We start from the raw sequence: 12,838 nt of genomic DNA on the forward strand, positions 1-12,838 counted from the left end.
GTCACAGGATGATTTGTCCTTGATCACAATGGTACTGCCTTCCGGGAAGACAGCTTGACTTCCTCGTTGAGATTACTTCTTTCGTTTTTAGATTTGACATTCGACGCTATACATGAATATTCACTACGTCATTTATTTACTTATTTATTTAGTTATTTACTTATTGATTGATTGATTGATTGATTTAAGAGTGGTCGGAACACATGATTTAACCGTAAATGTGCATTGAAATTGTGTGAATTTGATGCATCACTTCTCAAGTACACGATTTCGGAGGTAATAATATCAATTTGAGTGTAACTGACCATGGTTGATTTAGAGTGATCATGGTGCACGTTTTAAATGCTTACTCTGAGACATTTTCTACTTTTACAGAAACCATGACAATTGTAGAAATGACCTATCGGGTACCGTCCTCAAAGTGTGTTGACCGAGAAATACAAAGACAAAGCTGCACTCAAATAGACGTCAACATCCTATTCGATTGAATTCTCTTTCGTCGAAAGCAAAAGTGAGTTTCATACAGTTCTCTTCTATCTTCAAGAATAACATTACTAAGAACACCCAGTTGTTAAATTTCAATATTAATTCGGAAATTCACCATATTAATTCGTGTCATTTGATAGCAAGTAGGGGCCTGGGTGGTACGTATAAAAGACCCTATATATCAGAAACCCGTTAGTTGCCAAGAAGGATTTGCTTCGGAACTTACCATCTCGGTTGAGTAAACCGCTGACTGTCTCGCCGTCGTTCGACATGATACAAACTGGAATATTACTGAAGCTAGTTTTCTTCCTCTCGGCATTCGCCCTGACAGTCAGGTGAGTACAAACGTTGTTAAAAGCAGTCGTCTACATTCTCCGTTGAGACTTCGAGTATTTTATAATTCCCTTTTCGTGAACATTTTTCGAGCAAGTTTACTTTTCCATTTGGATTCCCCTTCCCGCGATTGCGTTAAGCTTATTTACCTTCTTATTTACTGTCTCGAAACGGCCCAAGTAACCCCTCTTACACAAACCCTCTCTAAGTCCCCCTCATTCCTGCCGTTTCTACTTTCTCATTGTATAGACTCTCTATCTGCATCCCTTTCCGTGTCTTCCGTTAGCTCTCTCTCTCTCTCTCTCTCTCTCTCTCTCTCTCTCTCTCTCTCTCTCTCTCTCGTCCCCGAAATCAAACAGAAAACATCAATGTAATCATTCTCACTTCTACAGGGCTGATGGAACTTTGTACTACCAATGCGGTGCAGCGTTGATTCCTCGCTCTCAAATAATCAGCTGTGACGGTGACAACATCTATGTGTCCTCACCGAACAACATGAATCTGGTCTTTCGGGTGCGTATGCAAACAAGTGGTTTGTAATTGTCAGTAGACCTCTTACACAGTCCCTATTTTAAAATGGGATTATAATAATGACGACCTGATGACGTCATGCATATGGCGTTCTTGGATAAAATAAAAAAGGTACATTCAAGATCACGTTCATAACTAGAACGTCTTGAATTAACTTACAGTCCACAATGTCTATGCGGAATCAAAATAATGAAAATTGCTTCGACGCGACAACTTGAAGTACGCACTTTCAATATCCTAGCCCCCCCCCCCCGTCACAAAACACTACGCGCTGCACACAGCAGAGTTTGACCAAACTTTGAACCATGAATGATTTGCTTCCATCATCTTCATACATCAATCATTGTGTGACAAGACAATAAATTGAAAAATCGTTTGCTTCATATCACCAGGCTGGAAGAAGTGGCGAACTCAAGCTAGGCGATTTTGATTTCTACCAATTACTCTATAAACAGCAAGAAATCCTGCAGGTATGTTGATTTTCCTATAGGTCTCATTTTTCCCTACAATCTGTTGCTGTCTGTCTGTCTGTCTGTCTGTCTGTCTGTCTGTCTCTCTCTCTCTCTCTCTCTCTCTCTCTCTCTCTCTCTCTCTCTCTCTCTGTTCTGACTGCAAAGTGTCCACTGCAATATGTACTAGTCTAGAGATTAACCTATTTTAGATCACACACTTTTCTTCAGTAAATGTCCACGTAATGTGAGAGGTCACAGTTAGGTCATAGGTAGCCGGCGTTAAAGTCAAAGTTTTAGCGATAATTTATTTTTACGCGTTGCCTTTTTCATGACAGAACTTCACCCTCATCAATGAACGGCTGCAGAGACTTGAAGACATCGCCCTCAGCGCGCCACCGGTATGGGCAGAGGAGGGTAACCATGGCAACCTGGGTACCTATCCGGCTGGATCTACCATATCACTCTACATCAACGCAAGGGTAATATTTGTTATTTTAGCATGACCATGAAAGTCTGCTTTAAGAGTATTATTCACGAACATTTTCCCGAAATGTGAACGTCTTTGTGCATTAAGCTTCATCCTTCTCAATGTGACATCATCACGTGATGTGTTCATGCAAATAAACCCAACACATAAAAGGTACTAACTCAACAGCTAACTTAACCCATCGGTCAACGCATCTGTGAGATGCAGCTCAAGGTTCATCGACAGCTTTACCTCTCTTATTCAGGACCCTGACGGTGGGAGTGTCACTTACAGTAAGATATCTGGCAGTTTGCCCGACGGAGTCACCTTGGATACAAACTCTGGCAGGTTGTATGGAATAGCGCCCTCCATCGACGCTTCGTTTTCCTTTGGTATCCGAGCTTTGGACCAGCATGGAAAGTATGCGGACGCCGCCTTTAGCCTTGACATCAGAGGTAGGGACAATATCATCGAAATAAAGTTTGCAGCTTCTTTACTGCAACTTTTGTAAACATTGTATCTGCTTTCATTCCCTTTGTAAAATTCAGTTTTTCTTTATTCTAACCTGTAAAATCATTTTCAAATGTCCTTGGATGCTCGACTTGTCATAGATATTTGCAAAGTGCTACGTTACATCTGAATTTTAGCATTCGATCGTCAACAATAACATAATGAAACAGTGATTTTTTTTTTTATTATTGTTGTTACCCCTTACGGCGGAATGCGCCACGGGCACAAATATCAGGACTTTCAAACTTTTTACAGTATTTTTCCGCCTACCACTCGCGGAGGTTCACAACGAAGCTCATGGAATAATTAAAGTTTTAACCACCTGACTTCTGTGAAAATCCAAAATTTTATTTTTCCCCATAGAGTTAACACTGGAATAGCAGCCATTTGGAATTTTAAGTTTACCGTAAATATTGGTTAATTTGTCGCTAGAGTTCCAAACTTTACACTTTGACCCCTGATTTTTATTCTTGACTAAGAAAGAGAATGGATAAAAGATTCCTTGAGGAAAATTTGGGCAAAATTGTGAGACATTCAATTTCGAGGTGCGAACAACCTTAAATTAGATTTCTTGACTCAGACCTGTCTACTTTGAGAGTTTTTATCCCTTTGACACACAGTGCATGTGATCATAATCATGTGATCATAATCATGTGATCATAATCATGTGACCATAATCATGTGCCAACCTTGTTAACGCTTTGTTCGCTTCTTCTTTGTGTTTCGCTTTTTACGAGATGCCATGTTGAAGGTAGCAATTTAAAACAATTTAGAAATGGTTGATACGGTGACAAATCGAAAAGGCTTGGTAGTTTTTTCTGTTGACAATCCTGTAAATTTTCCTATGTTCTCATAAATCCTTTGTTTCTTCATGGGACATCCAGGGATGATTATAGACACCATTGGTCTCTAGACGTAGCTATTCGTTACTTTGTAATCGTTCTATATACATACATGTATTACTTTATTATCTGTGAATTTTAACATTCATTTGAATTTCTTAAGGTTGCGCTGTGATGCCATTATGCCAAGTGCCATGAAAATCAATATTAGCGACACAATTTTTAAAATAGCCGCTAATCCCCGTGTGAAAATTATCGGAAAATTTACAAAAACGATACTTTGTTTACACCACAATCCACACGAACAGAAGAGCTAGTAACGAAGTATTAATTGTAAAAAGTTAAGCGTCCTAAAATATTTCTCCAAAGTGCATTCTTTTCAGATTCACAGCTACTGATTAAAGTATGAATACAGCCAGATGATAATAAATATTACTCTGCCTGAAATTCTGATCGGACAATTTTGATGTTTGTGCCCTTTAGACTGGACAGTAGGGTGCGAGGATGACGACTACTGTCTGAACGGTGGAAATTGTTCAACTACCGATGACAGTCCACACTCCTGGAAGTCATGTGACTGTCCATCACCTTATGGAGGACAACGCTGTGAAATTTGTGAGTTGATTTTATTGTTATAAGTGGAATGTAAAATTTGGTATCGCAAACGTTTACTGCAAAGAAGGAATTGGTGACTACATTTTGAGGCAGCGACACAAATTTTTGAAATGAAATTTGGTGAGATGTGTTGTACAAAAGTAATATTTGAGACAGGAGTTCGACTATTACAAATCAAATTGATAAAGTTTACAAAACGAGGAAATTGGCTTAAAAACATTACGTAACAGCTTATAAATAACCGAATCATAACAACGTACAGTTTTGTAATGTATGCTACAACACGTTTGTCCTAAAATCTGCTTTTGTCTTTGACATCGTTTTGCAGACTGGTGAAGGTCTGGCGAGGCCTTTTTTGCATCTGTAGTCTGCTGGTTGATTTTGATGTATACAGCAACGAGATTGTACAGAACTATAGAGCGTCTCTGACGGGTTCACAAACTGTAATAAATAATTGATTTAGAATTCATTGAGAAAAACAAGTATTCGACAGTTATGATTGATAAAAATAAAAAAGAATACTCATGAAGTTGCCTTAATAAGACAATAACCTCATCTTTAGCAATAAAATTTGATTTGCTCCGTTGAATAATTATCAGTTGCCTGCCCGAAAATTACTTAATATTAATTCTTTCGAAGAAGAGGTAGTGAGATTTTGGACCAGTATATTTGGTGTGTGCTTCAGCACTGTGTAGAACGAAAACAGTGAATTACTGTCGTCCTGATTTGACTTTCAAGAGTGGATGAGGTGGACAGGATACGTAACTCAATGTGTGTAACTAGTATATGCTGACGCCTTCCGTTTTCCATCTTCAGCATGTGTTGACAATGAGATTGGTCTTTCCAATCGTTCTGTGGTCAGAGACTCCCAGTTCACCGCTTACCGTACCTACTCCAACTACCTTCCGTGGAATGGACGTCTGTACAACAGCGGCTACTGGCGTGGAACGGGAAACACTGCCTACCTACAGATTCTATTCGAAGGCTTGTACAAAGTGTTCGCAGTCGCGACGCAGGGAGATTCATATGGATCCTACGGAGTCAGGAACTTCAGACTGTACTACAGCTTGGATGGTAACGTCTTCACATATTACACAGAGTATAACATGGCTAAGGTAATTAAGCGTGTTTGTGTTACTTTCGGTAAACAGGTCCTTTGGGTGGTGTTAGTGCTTTATGCTCTTTTTGTGACGATGCACAGTTTGTAATAAGTAATGTTGGATCCCAAAACAAAGGTTTTTCCCAAAGTACGTGTTTTGGTGAATACATCATATGCATGTGGTTAATGCCCGCACTCTCGCTTTTTCTCCGACTGCCAACTTGATGCCTTAACGTAAAATGCGCCTCTGGGACTCTCATATTTGTACAATTTATTTTCTGATACCACTTGTGGGGGCTCATTTTAAATCTCTTTGAGTAAAAAACGAAACACTTTCACAGTCTTAGTTTGTCAGAAAATCGGAGTTTTGTTCTTTCCCCATAGCCTTAATACTGGGATGGCGACCATTTTGAATTTAAAATATTGCTGAATTCGCGTTTGTTTCTCAGGTACCAAACTTTGCGCGGTGACCCTGATTTTCATCCTAGATTTTGTGAAAGAATTGTTGAAAGTTTCATTGAGGAAAGTTTGACCAAAAGTTTCAGACTTTCACGTGCATAACCTGAAATAACGTGTACTCTTTCAGGTAGTCTGCTGAACTCTTCCACATATTAGATAAATTTAACTAATTCTATTCCCTGAGATACTGACTACGGTAATAATTATTGTAAAGTGTGGTTTGATTCTCGTTTGTGCTATTCATTTAGAGTCGTGTTTATATGATGTGACCCTGAAGTTAAATTGTACGCCTTTTTTTCGAATCGCGATATGCAGATATGTGGCCATCTCGTCTCGATTTATCTCCTCCTTCTATTCGCAGACATTCTCCAACACGGGAGGCAACTACGTCACGAGGAACACGCTGGCCTCTCCAACAACCATGAGAGCCATACGGTTCTACGTAGTGACCTACAGTGGCAGAGCTTCCCTTCGTGCTGAAGTCTATGGCTGCGAAGTGAACGAATAGGTAACGCCCCTATGTAATGGTAATGACGTCATGTTTGACATTCCGTCGTGTATCCTGCTGCTCTTCGCGTCGATGTAGGTCTGTAGTTTAAAGGTATACTGTCACCTGTTCCAATTTTGCCACAGTTACCAAGGAAAGAGAAAATCTAACCAATCACAGATTTTAAGCGGGTGGCCGCTTGTATAAAACAGCTCCCTCACATGGGCGTTTTGAATACCAAGGAATGCCCCTTTGACCATATATAGGCATATTTAGATTACATGTGACTGTATACCTTTAAAGCAGAAACGGGAAAGTTCGAAATTGTAACGTTTTATTCGTATTCAGTCTGTCACAGTATGTGGTCAAGCTGTAGCTCAGTGATCGCTCCGTTGAAAAGGACACTTCACTGTACAAAAAGTCAAATTTGTCATACGATTTTCCTGGTTGGCAACAGTTGACGAAGTACCACATTTTACCATGTTTGCCTGGGTAACACGGCAAATGCGGTACAAAGGTGGTACTTCGTAAACTTTTACCACCCAGATAAAGCATATGACAAATTTGACTTTTCGTACAGTGCTTGGTTATGAAAGACAGTGGTTTAAAATTTCCTTGAGAAAGATATGAAACAGAGTTCAACTTTTTAAAGTATTTCAAAATCCCGAAGGCTACACAAGGAAGCAAATAAGAATGAGTTTTCAACTAAGGCTAAGAAAAATAAAAAGTTTGTTTCTCATCCTCCAATTCAGACCCGCCACGTCAACCTTTTTTCAGCTCATGAGGAAATAAAAAAACGCAAAATTACGCGACGATAGTGCATAACACCGTGCTGTATAAAGCAGAACTGTAAACAAAATAACTGACACTAACCTTCATTCAGAACTGTTCACGTATGTCACTGTTATATTAAACTGTCAAAACTGTGCATTGCTGTACAAAAAGTCAAACCACAGAACTGCTGCTATACAAAAATACTAAAGCAACACTGCTGTGCATTTAAGTCTGCGTGCCTTCTTATGTTTTTTCATGTTTTTTTTTGTTTTGCTTTTTACGCATTCTTATTGGTTGAAGAATAAAAAAATGAGAAGAAAAAACCGCATCATTTTTGCAAATTGAAGATGTCTAGGATGAGAAACAAACTTTTTATTTTTCTTGGCCTAAGCTAAGATTTTACGTTATTGTGGCAGCTCATATGAAAAATGCATCTTTATATCTTTACAGATTTATGACATTCAATTCAATTCATTCGTTGGAAAATAGAAAATTATTTGAACCTGTGTCTCACACTATGTAAACATCTTTCTCTGTTTTTGTTATTATTTCAGGTTTTTTATATTTGATGGCGGAAAATAAAGACGAAATGGAGGATGAAATTTCGGTGGACAACTACAGATAAATAGTACCGTTTATACATAGAAATTCCAAGCGAATTAGTATTGTAACGGCGCATGATAATATGTTATTGTTTGTTATTGAAACATGAATCAATTTTCCAAATTAGCCAAATTTGTGATCTACGTCACAAATTTGGTTGTGTTGGTATTGTATTTTCATTTTGTTTATAGGGATTCTGTTAAAACCTTGTTTTTACATGAGCACCATTCAAGAAAGTTCGTTTATACAACTGTATTTACCGTGCTGCCTTAGATTTGCACGGTGTATATGTGTACGGTAAGCACAAGTAAACGTATTTTAAAGGGGACAATTTCTGCATTAGCGCAGACGATCTTTTTGTCCTCCAGATATTGTTGAACAGTCTTTTTATCTACAAAATGAAGATTATTCTTGTCAAAGAGCAAAACATCCTGCATGTTGCTGCTGAGGTCTGAAGTGACCACAGGGGAAAGAAATAAGTCCCCTGGGGTGGGGGGAGGGGTTTTTGTGCAACAGTTTACCTTATTTGATGGATCAACAGCATAGCCGTCACACACATGTAGTAAAATAAGGAAAGGTTATGGCTTTCAGGCTTTGACTTTTTTTCCTGGTAATTTTTCTCCACGACCGATCGTGTGGTCATGGCTGTATGTGTAAAGTGTTGAATTTTTGCCAACATTTGTCGACACGACCGGTCGTAAGGTTGTAGCTTTCAGGTTTTCGACTTTTTTCAGTAATTTCTTTCCATTGCCGGCCACTAGGGAGCTCCTTTACCGTTTATTTATGAACAATAAGCTGTGTACCTTCCTGTTTATTTACGAATTCATGAATATTTTAAGCGTCCACTAGTTGTACGGACGACATCGTGACACTGTGTCTGTAATCTTCAACCCTTTCCTTATTTTACTACGTGTGTGACGGCTTTGGTGTTGGCTTAATCAATTAATCCGCTGTTACGGACAGCGGATTAGCAAGTTGGCAATGTTTTCGGAGCAATTATAGTGGTGTATACACAAGTTGGAGAGGAGATAAGGACTTGTCTATAATATATAAAGCAGTCAGACGGTGTGGAGTTGATAAAGAAAGCAGTCAGACGGTTTGGAGTTGAACTCTTTATTTGAAATATCACAGCCGAAATTAATGAAATCAAATAAGGTAAACTGTTGCACACAAAACCCTCCCTCCCCACCCCAGGGGACTTATTTCTTTCCCCTGTGAAGTGACCTGTAAAAATACATTAATGTGGGGTTTTTTGTTAACAGTCTCAATGTCAGCAATGACGTCATGGCAATTCAGATGATATTTTACACAAATTAGAAATATCTCTTATATGAGCAAGCACCAGTGACAATGCCACATCCACAAAAGGATATAGACATGTATGCACATTAATGGTGCCCAAGTAATTAATGTGTTTTATAATTGATAAATTTAGATTTACTATTAAGTGAATAGTAACCTTGATACCCCTTGTGAGATTTTTATCTTTTAATATTTTCTCTACAACATTATATCTAATAATGTCAAATTTTTAAATTGAACTGTATTATGTTTAGCTGAACGATCTTCTCTCAAATTGATTTTAAGGTAGAACGCCCCTCGGGGACAAATATTTAGGCTTTCAAATTTCAGTAATGCTACTCTAAGTGATTCTACTCTTAGTTTATCGACAATCGAAAATTTCATCTCCCCTCTCGTAGAATAAACACGGGGATGGCGGCCATTTTAATTTCAAATAATGGGAAATTTTAGGTAATTTTTTCTCTAGTGCCAAATTTTTATTCTTGATTTAGTAAGAGAATGGTCAAAAATTTTATCGAGGACAGTTTGAACAAGTTCGAGGGGCATACCATCTTAATGCAAAATAAATTAAATGTGTGTATTTGGAGAGTTTTAATGTCATTTTTATAAGAATTAAAAATTCAACGAATCAAATGTCAAATGACAAGACTATCGTGCCGTGATTCATATTGTTGTCAATACAGTGTATTGTGATAATTGTGTTACAGTGTGCTGCCATTCTTCATTCCTTATTGTTGTTGTTGTTCTTGACTCTGTGTCTTGTACGTTGAATTGATCCATGTTGTACAGTTTGTATTAAGTTAGCAAGACCCTGACAGGGTCAAAGAATAACTATGCGACTTTCTTGATCCCCAACAAACTAATTTTGAACTCACCGCGCGGCGAAGTTCACAGGGAACAATCATGAATACAATATCACAGCTCATTTCCCCTTTTGTTCCTTTTTGAATCTCTGCGAAATAATTTCTAAAACTTCAATGAAATTGTTTTCAATCTCATGCAAGGAAACAGATAACGTTACAAATACCAAAATTCTTACAAATCTAACAAGCATCTTTTAAAGAAGATTCCTCTGATACAGAAATATCCTAACAGCCAAAATATTATCATACTGTTTGACCTAATTTGATATGAACATCCAAAAGAATATGAAGATTCGTTACCATGGACATATTTGTATTCCTCACCTGAGAACATATATTCTACCCCGATAGATAAAAATGAATTTACACCTGCAAACATACCACATATTGTAGTATTAGATTAATTTACTAAAAATAAGACTGTGATATATTCCCGTGGTCTCGGTCAATCATTCGGTATACTGAGTCCGAATGATCTCGTATGTAACAAAAAATCAAGACGAGTACTTTATTGTTAATTATGTAGCTTGGCCATTTTGACGTCACTCATGTACCATCTAAAGACAAAATGACCAGCAGATCACGAGATTGGCAGATTACTAGCTGTACTGCGGTGACCGATAAAAGATCTCTGTAGATTTGGCACAGAAACGACTTTCCCGAGCGTTTGAAAGTCGGTTATGCCATCGTGGACTGTTCTAGATCATGTGTGTTGCTCAAAGTAGGCCCCGAAGTAAAACAGTCAAGTAAAAATAAATGAGGTACGCATAACCCGAGTGGGTTATGCGTACCTCATCCTGTAATTGGACTAACGCCTGTTGGATGATGGCGAAAAAAAGTCCTTTTACGTTTAATGTATAAATATGTTTCACGCTTTGCCTTCCGCTGCCTCGTTCCAATGTCACCATTACTATCTAGTTCATCCCTTTTCGCAATTCCTTACCTTAACCCTTTTACCACCATGGTTTGTCCCAAATGCATTATTTCTATGGTAAAGTTTGACCTGTATACAGGGAACTGGGGTGAAAGGGTTAATGGACTAACTTTCTTTCACACATTCCTTTTTCTCTGGAGCGTGATCTCCCCTCTCTCAACATTTTTCTATGTCGTCTGTTTGTTTGTATTTGTCTGTCTGTTCCTCAATTCTCACTCTTCTAGGTCGCCTCTCTCTCTCTCTCTCTCTCTCTCTCTCCTCTCTCTCTCTCTCTCTCTCTCTCTCTCTCTCTCTCTCTCTCTCTCTCTCTCGTCCCCGAAAACAAACAAAAAACATCAATGTAATCTTTCTCACTTCTCCAGGGTTGACGGAACTTTGTACTACCAATGCGGTGCAGCGTTGATACCCCGCTCTCAAACTATCAGCTGTGACGGTGACAACATCTATGTGTCCTCACCGAACAACATGAATCTGGTCCTCCGGTGAATATACATCATTATTCGGCATTGTTTTTGCAGCATTAGACTGTACCAGTGCCCATATCGTATAATCTTTTGACGTTTTCAGTGAAAATCAATTATAGAAAAGGGACTTTTCCAGTATAAGATCATCTAGTTATGCGAGTTAAACGTCATCAGTTTCTCGATGTTCCTGAACTACAACTCCGACACAAACAAAATGGCTGCAGAATGGGAAGGAGTTTGAGTCACAGGGATATTTTGAAGGGCAAAATGGATGCAGGTTGAATCTTTCATTATTTCTCCATGTAAGCTTGATGCAAGTCGCCGTAACTTTTAGAGTAGCCTTGAACATAATATTTTAAAGGCCACAATTTAGGTATTCTTGTGAAAAGTACCAATCACGTGCCGAGAGATTGATGTTGCTAGCTCGTCACCTATTCACAATGACAAGTTACACAGTGTTTCTCAGCATAAACAGACAAAAATGAGCGCAACCTCAGATGAACGTGAAATTTCTGAGATTGCGATGTGAATTGAATCGTAGCTATTCCGTGTAAGTGAGATTGTTTCTGGCATATACTGAGACGCTGGTGTTTAAAACAGCAGAAAGTTACGCTGTTGACACGATACCGGCCAGCGTTAACAGATATTTTTCATATATAGCGACGGTAACTTGTAGAGTATCAATAGGTAAAAATAAAATAATATCATTTATGCTTTAATGTTTATTACTTAAACACTCCAGATTGGCAGGGATGGTGAACTCAGACTAGGCCAAGAAATGTAAGTGCCCCATGCACTTACATTTCTTGGCCTAGCGGTTATGAAGAAGAAGATTTTTTACCAAAAACGCCTTTTTTGGCACTAATTTGCATATTTTCAATAATATCAAAAAAATCAAGAAAGCACAATCATTTCAGGTCAGCCCAAAGTACTTACATGCTAATTTTTCATAGTACTTACATGCTAATTTTTCATGTAATCTGCTCAGTGGTTATTGAGTTTTTCAATTTTGACTGTTTTTAATACATTTTTCACTTAATTTGCATATTTTTGGCAATGACAACTTCATTTAATTTTCATAAGTATCCGTCCCGTCAAAAAGCAGCTTCACTGTTCAGAAATATTCTGAGAGATGGAAATGATTTGCTGCCTGATTTCATTCTGTGAAATAATTTAACTGTACATGTGAATAAAGTATAATTTTCTGTCACATATGAACATCTTGACTAGGCAACTCTGAGGCTTGTCTTATTGTAAATCGAGCTCACTGAAGGCAATGAACAATACGGAATTATTCCCATTACTTAGATGTTAGAGATATAGCAAGTTTTTGTCAGGGAAATTATTTAACAGTTACCTGTAGACCACTAGTACCATGAAAAGTGAAATTATACTTTCAGGTGAAATTCCAATATCATAATTGTTGTCACATCTGAACTTTCGAATAACCTGTTTGAATCAAGTACATTTGTATCAATTATCAAACACCTATAAAAGCACAAATTGATTTAGTCTAGCATTGTAAAAAAAATTATTCATAGTTTTCTCATAAACTCCAATGTATAGTGGATCAACATTTGGTGAAATTCCAAAATCCGATTTCTTGCACACATATCTA

General features: G+C 38.0%; 1 protein-coding gene across 1 annotated transcript; it reads left to right on the forward strand.

Annotated features, from left to right (window-relative positions):
• Positions 1 to 22: 22 nt before the first annotated feature.
• LOC139136992 (lactadherin-like) lies at positions 23 to 9,601 on the forward strand. Its single transcript, XM_070704871.1, has 11 exons — positions 23 to 511; positions 627 to 821; positions 1,212 to 1,332; positions 1,743 to 1,820; positions 2,138 to 2,281; positions 2,534 to 2,723; positions 4,104 to 4,235; positions 5,052 to 5,350; positions 6,155 to 6,301; positions 7,609 to 8,113; positions 8,878 to 9,601. The coding sequence occupies exons 2-9, from the start codon at positions 757 to 759 to the stop codon at positions 6,299 to 6,301; spliced, it is 1,176 nt and encodes a 391-aa protein (XP_070560972.1). The 5' UTR covers positions 23 to 511; positions 627 to 756; the 3' UTR covers positions 7,609 to 8,113; positions 8,878 to 9,601.
• Positions 9,602 to 12,838: the final 3,237 nt, after the last annotated feature.

This window comes from Ptychodera flava, chromosome 7 (genome assembly GCF_041260155.1).
Source record: "Ptychodera flava strain L36383 chromosome 7, AS_Pfla_20210202, whole genome shotgun sequence".
Taxonomy (NCBI): domain Eukaryota; kingdom Metazoa; phylum Hemichordata; class Enteropneusta; family Ptychoderidae; genus Ptychodera; species Ptychodera flava.

Bases quoted from the DNA above. Each gene is read 5' to 3' on its own strand.
- LOC139136992 (XM_070704871.1), top strand. From the start codon at position 757: ATGATACAAACTGGAATATTACTGAAGCTAGTTTTCTTCCTCTCGGCA. The intron at 2,282-2,533 runs GTAATATTTGTT...TCTCTTATTCAG, and splicing joins CACTCTACATCAACGCAAGG to GACCCTGACGGTGGGAGTGT. The intron at 5,351-6,154 runs GTAATTAAGCGT...TTCTATTCGCAG, and splicing joins CAGAGTATAACATGGCTAAG to ACATTCTCCAACACGGGAGG.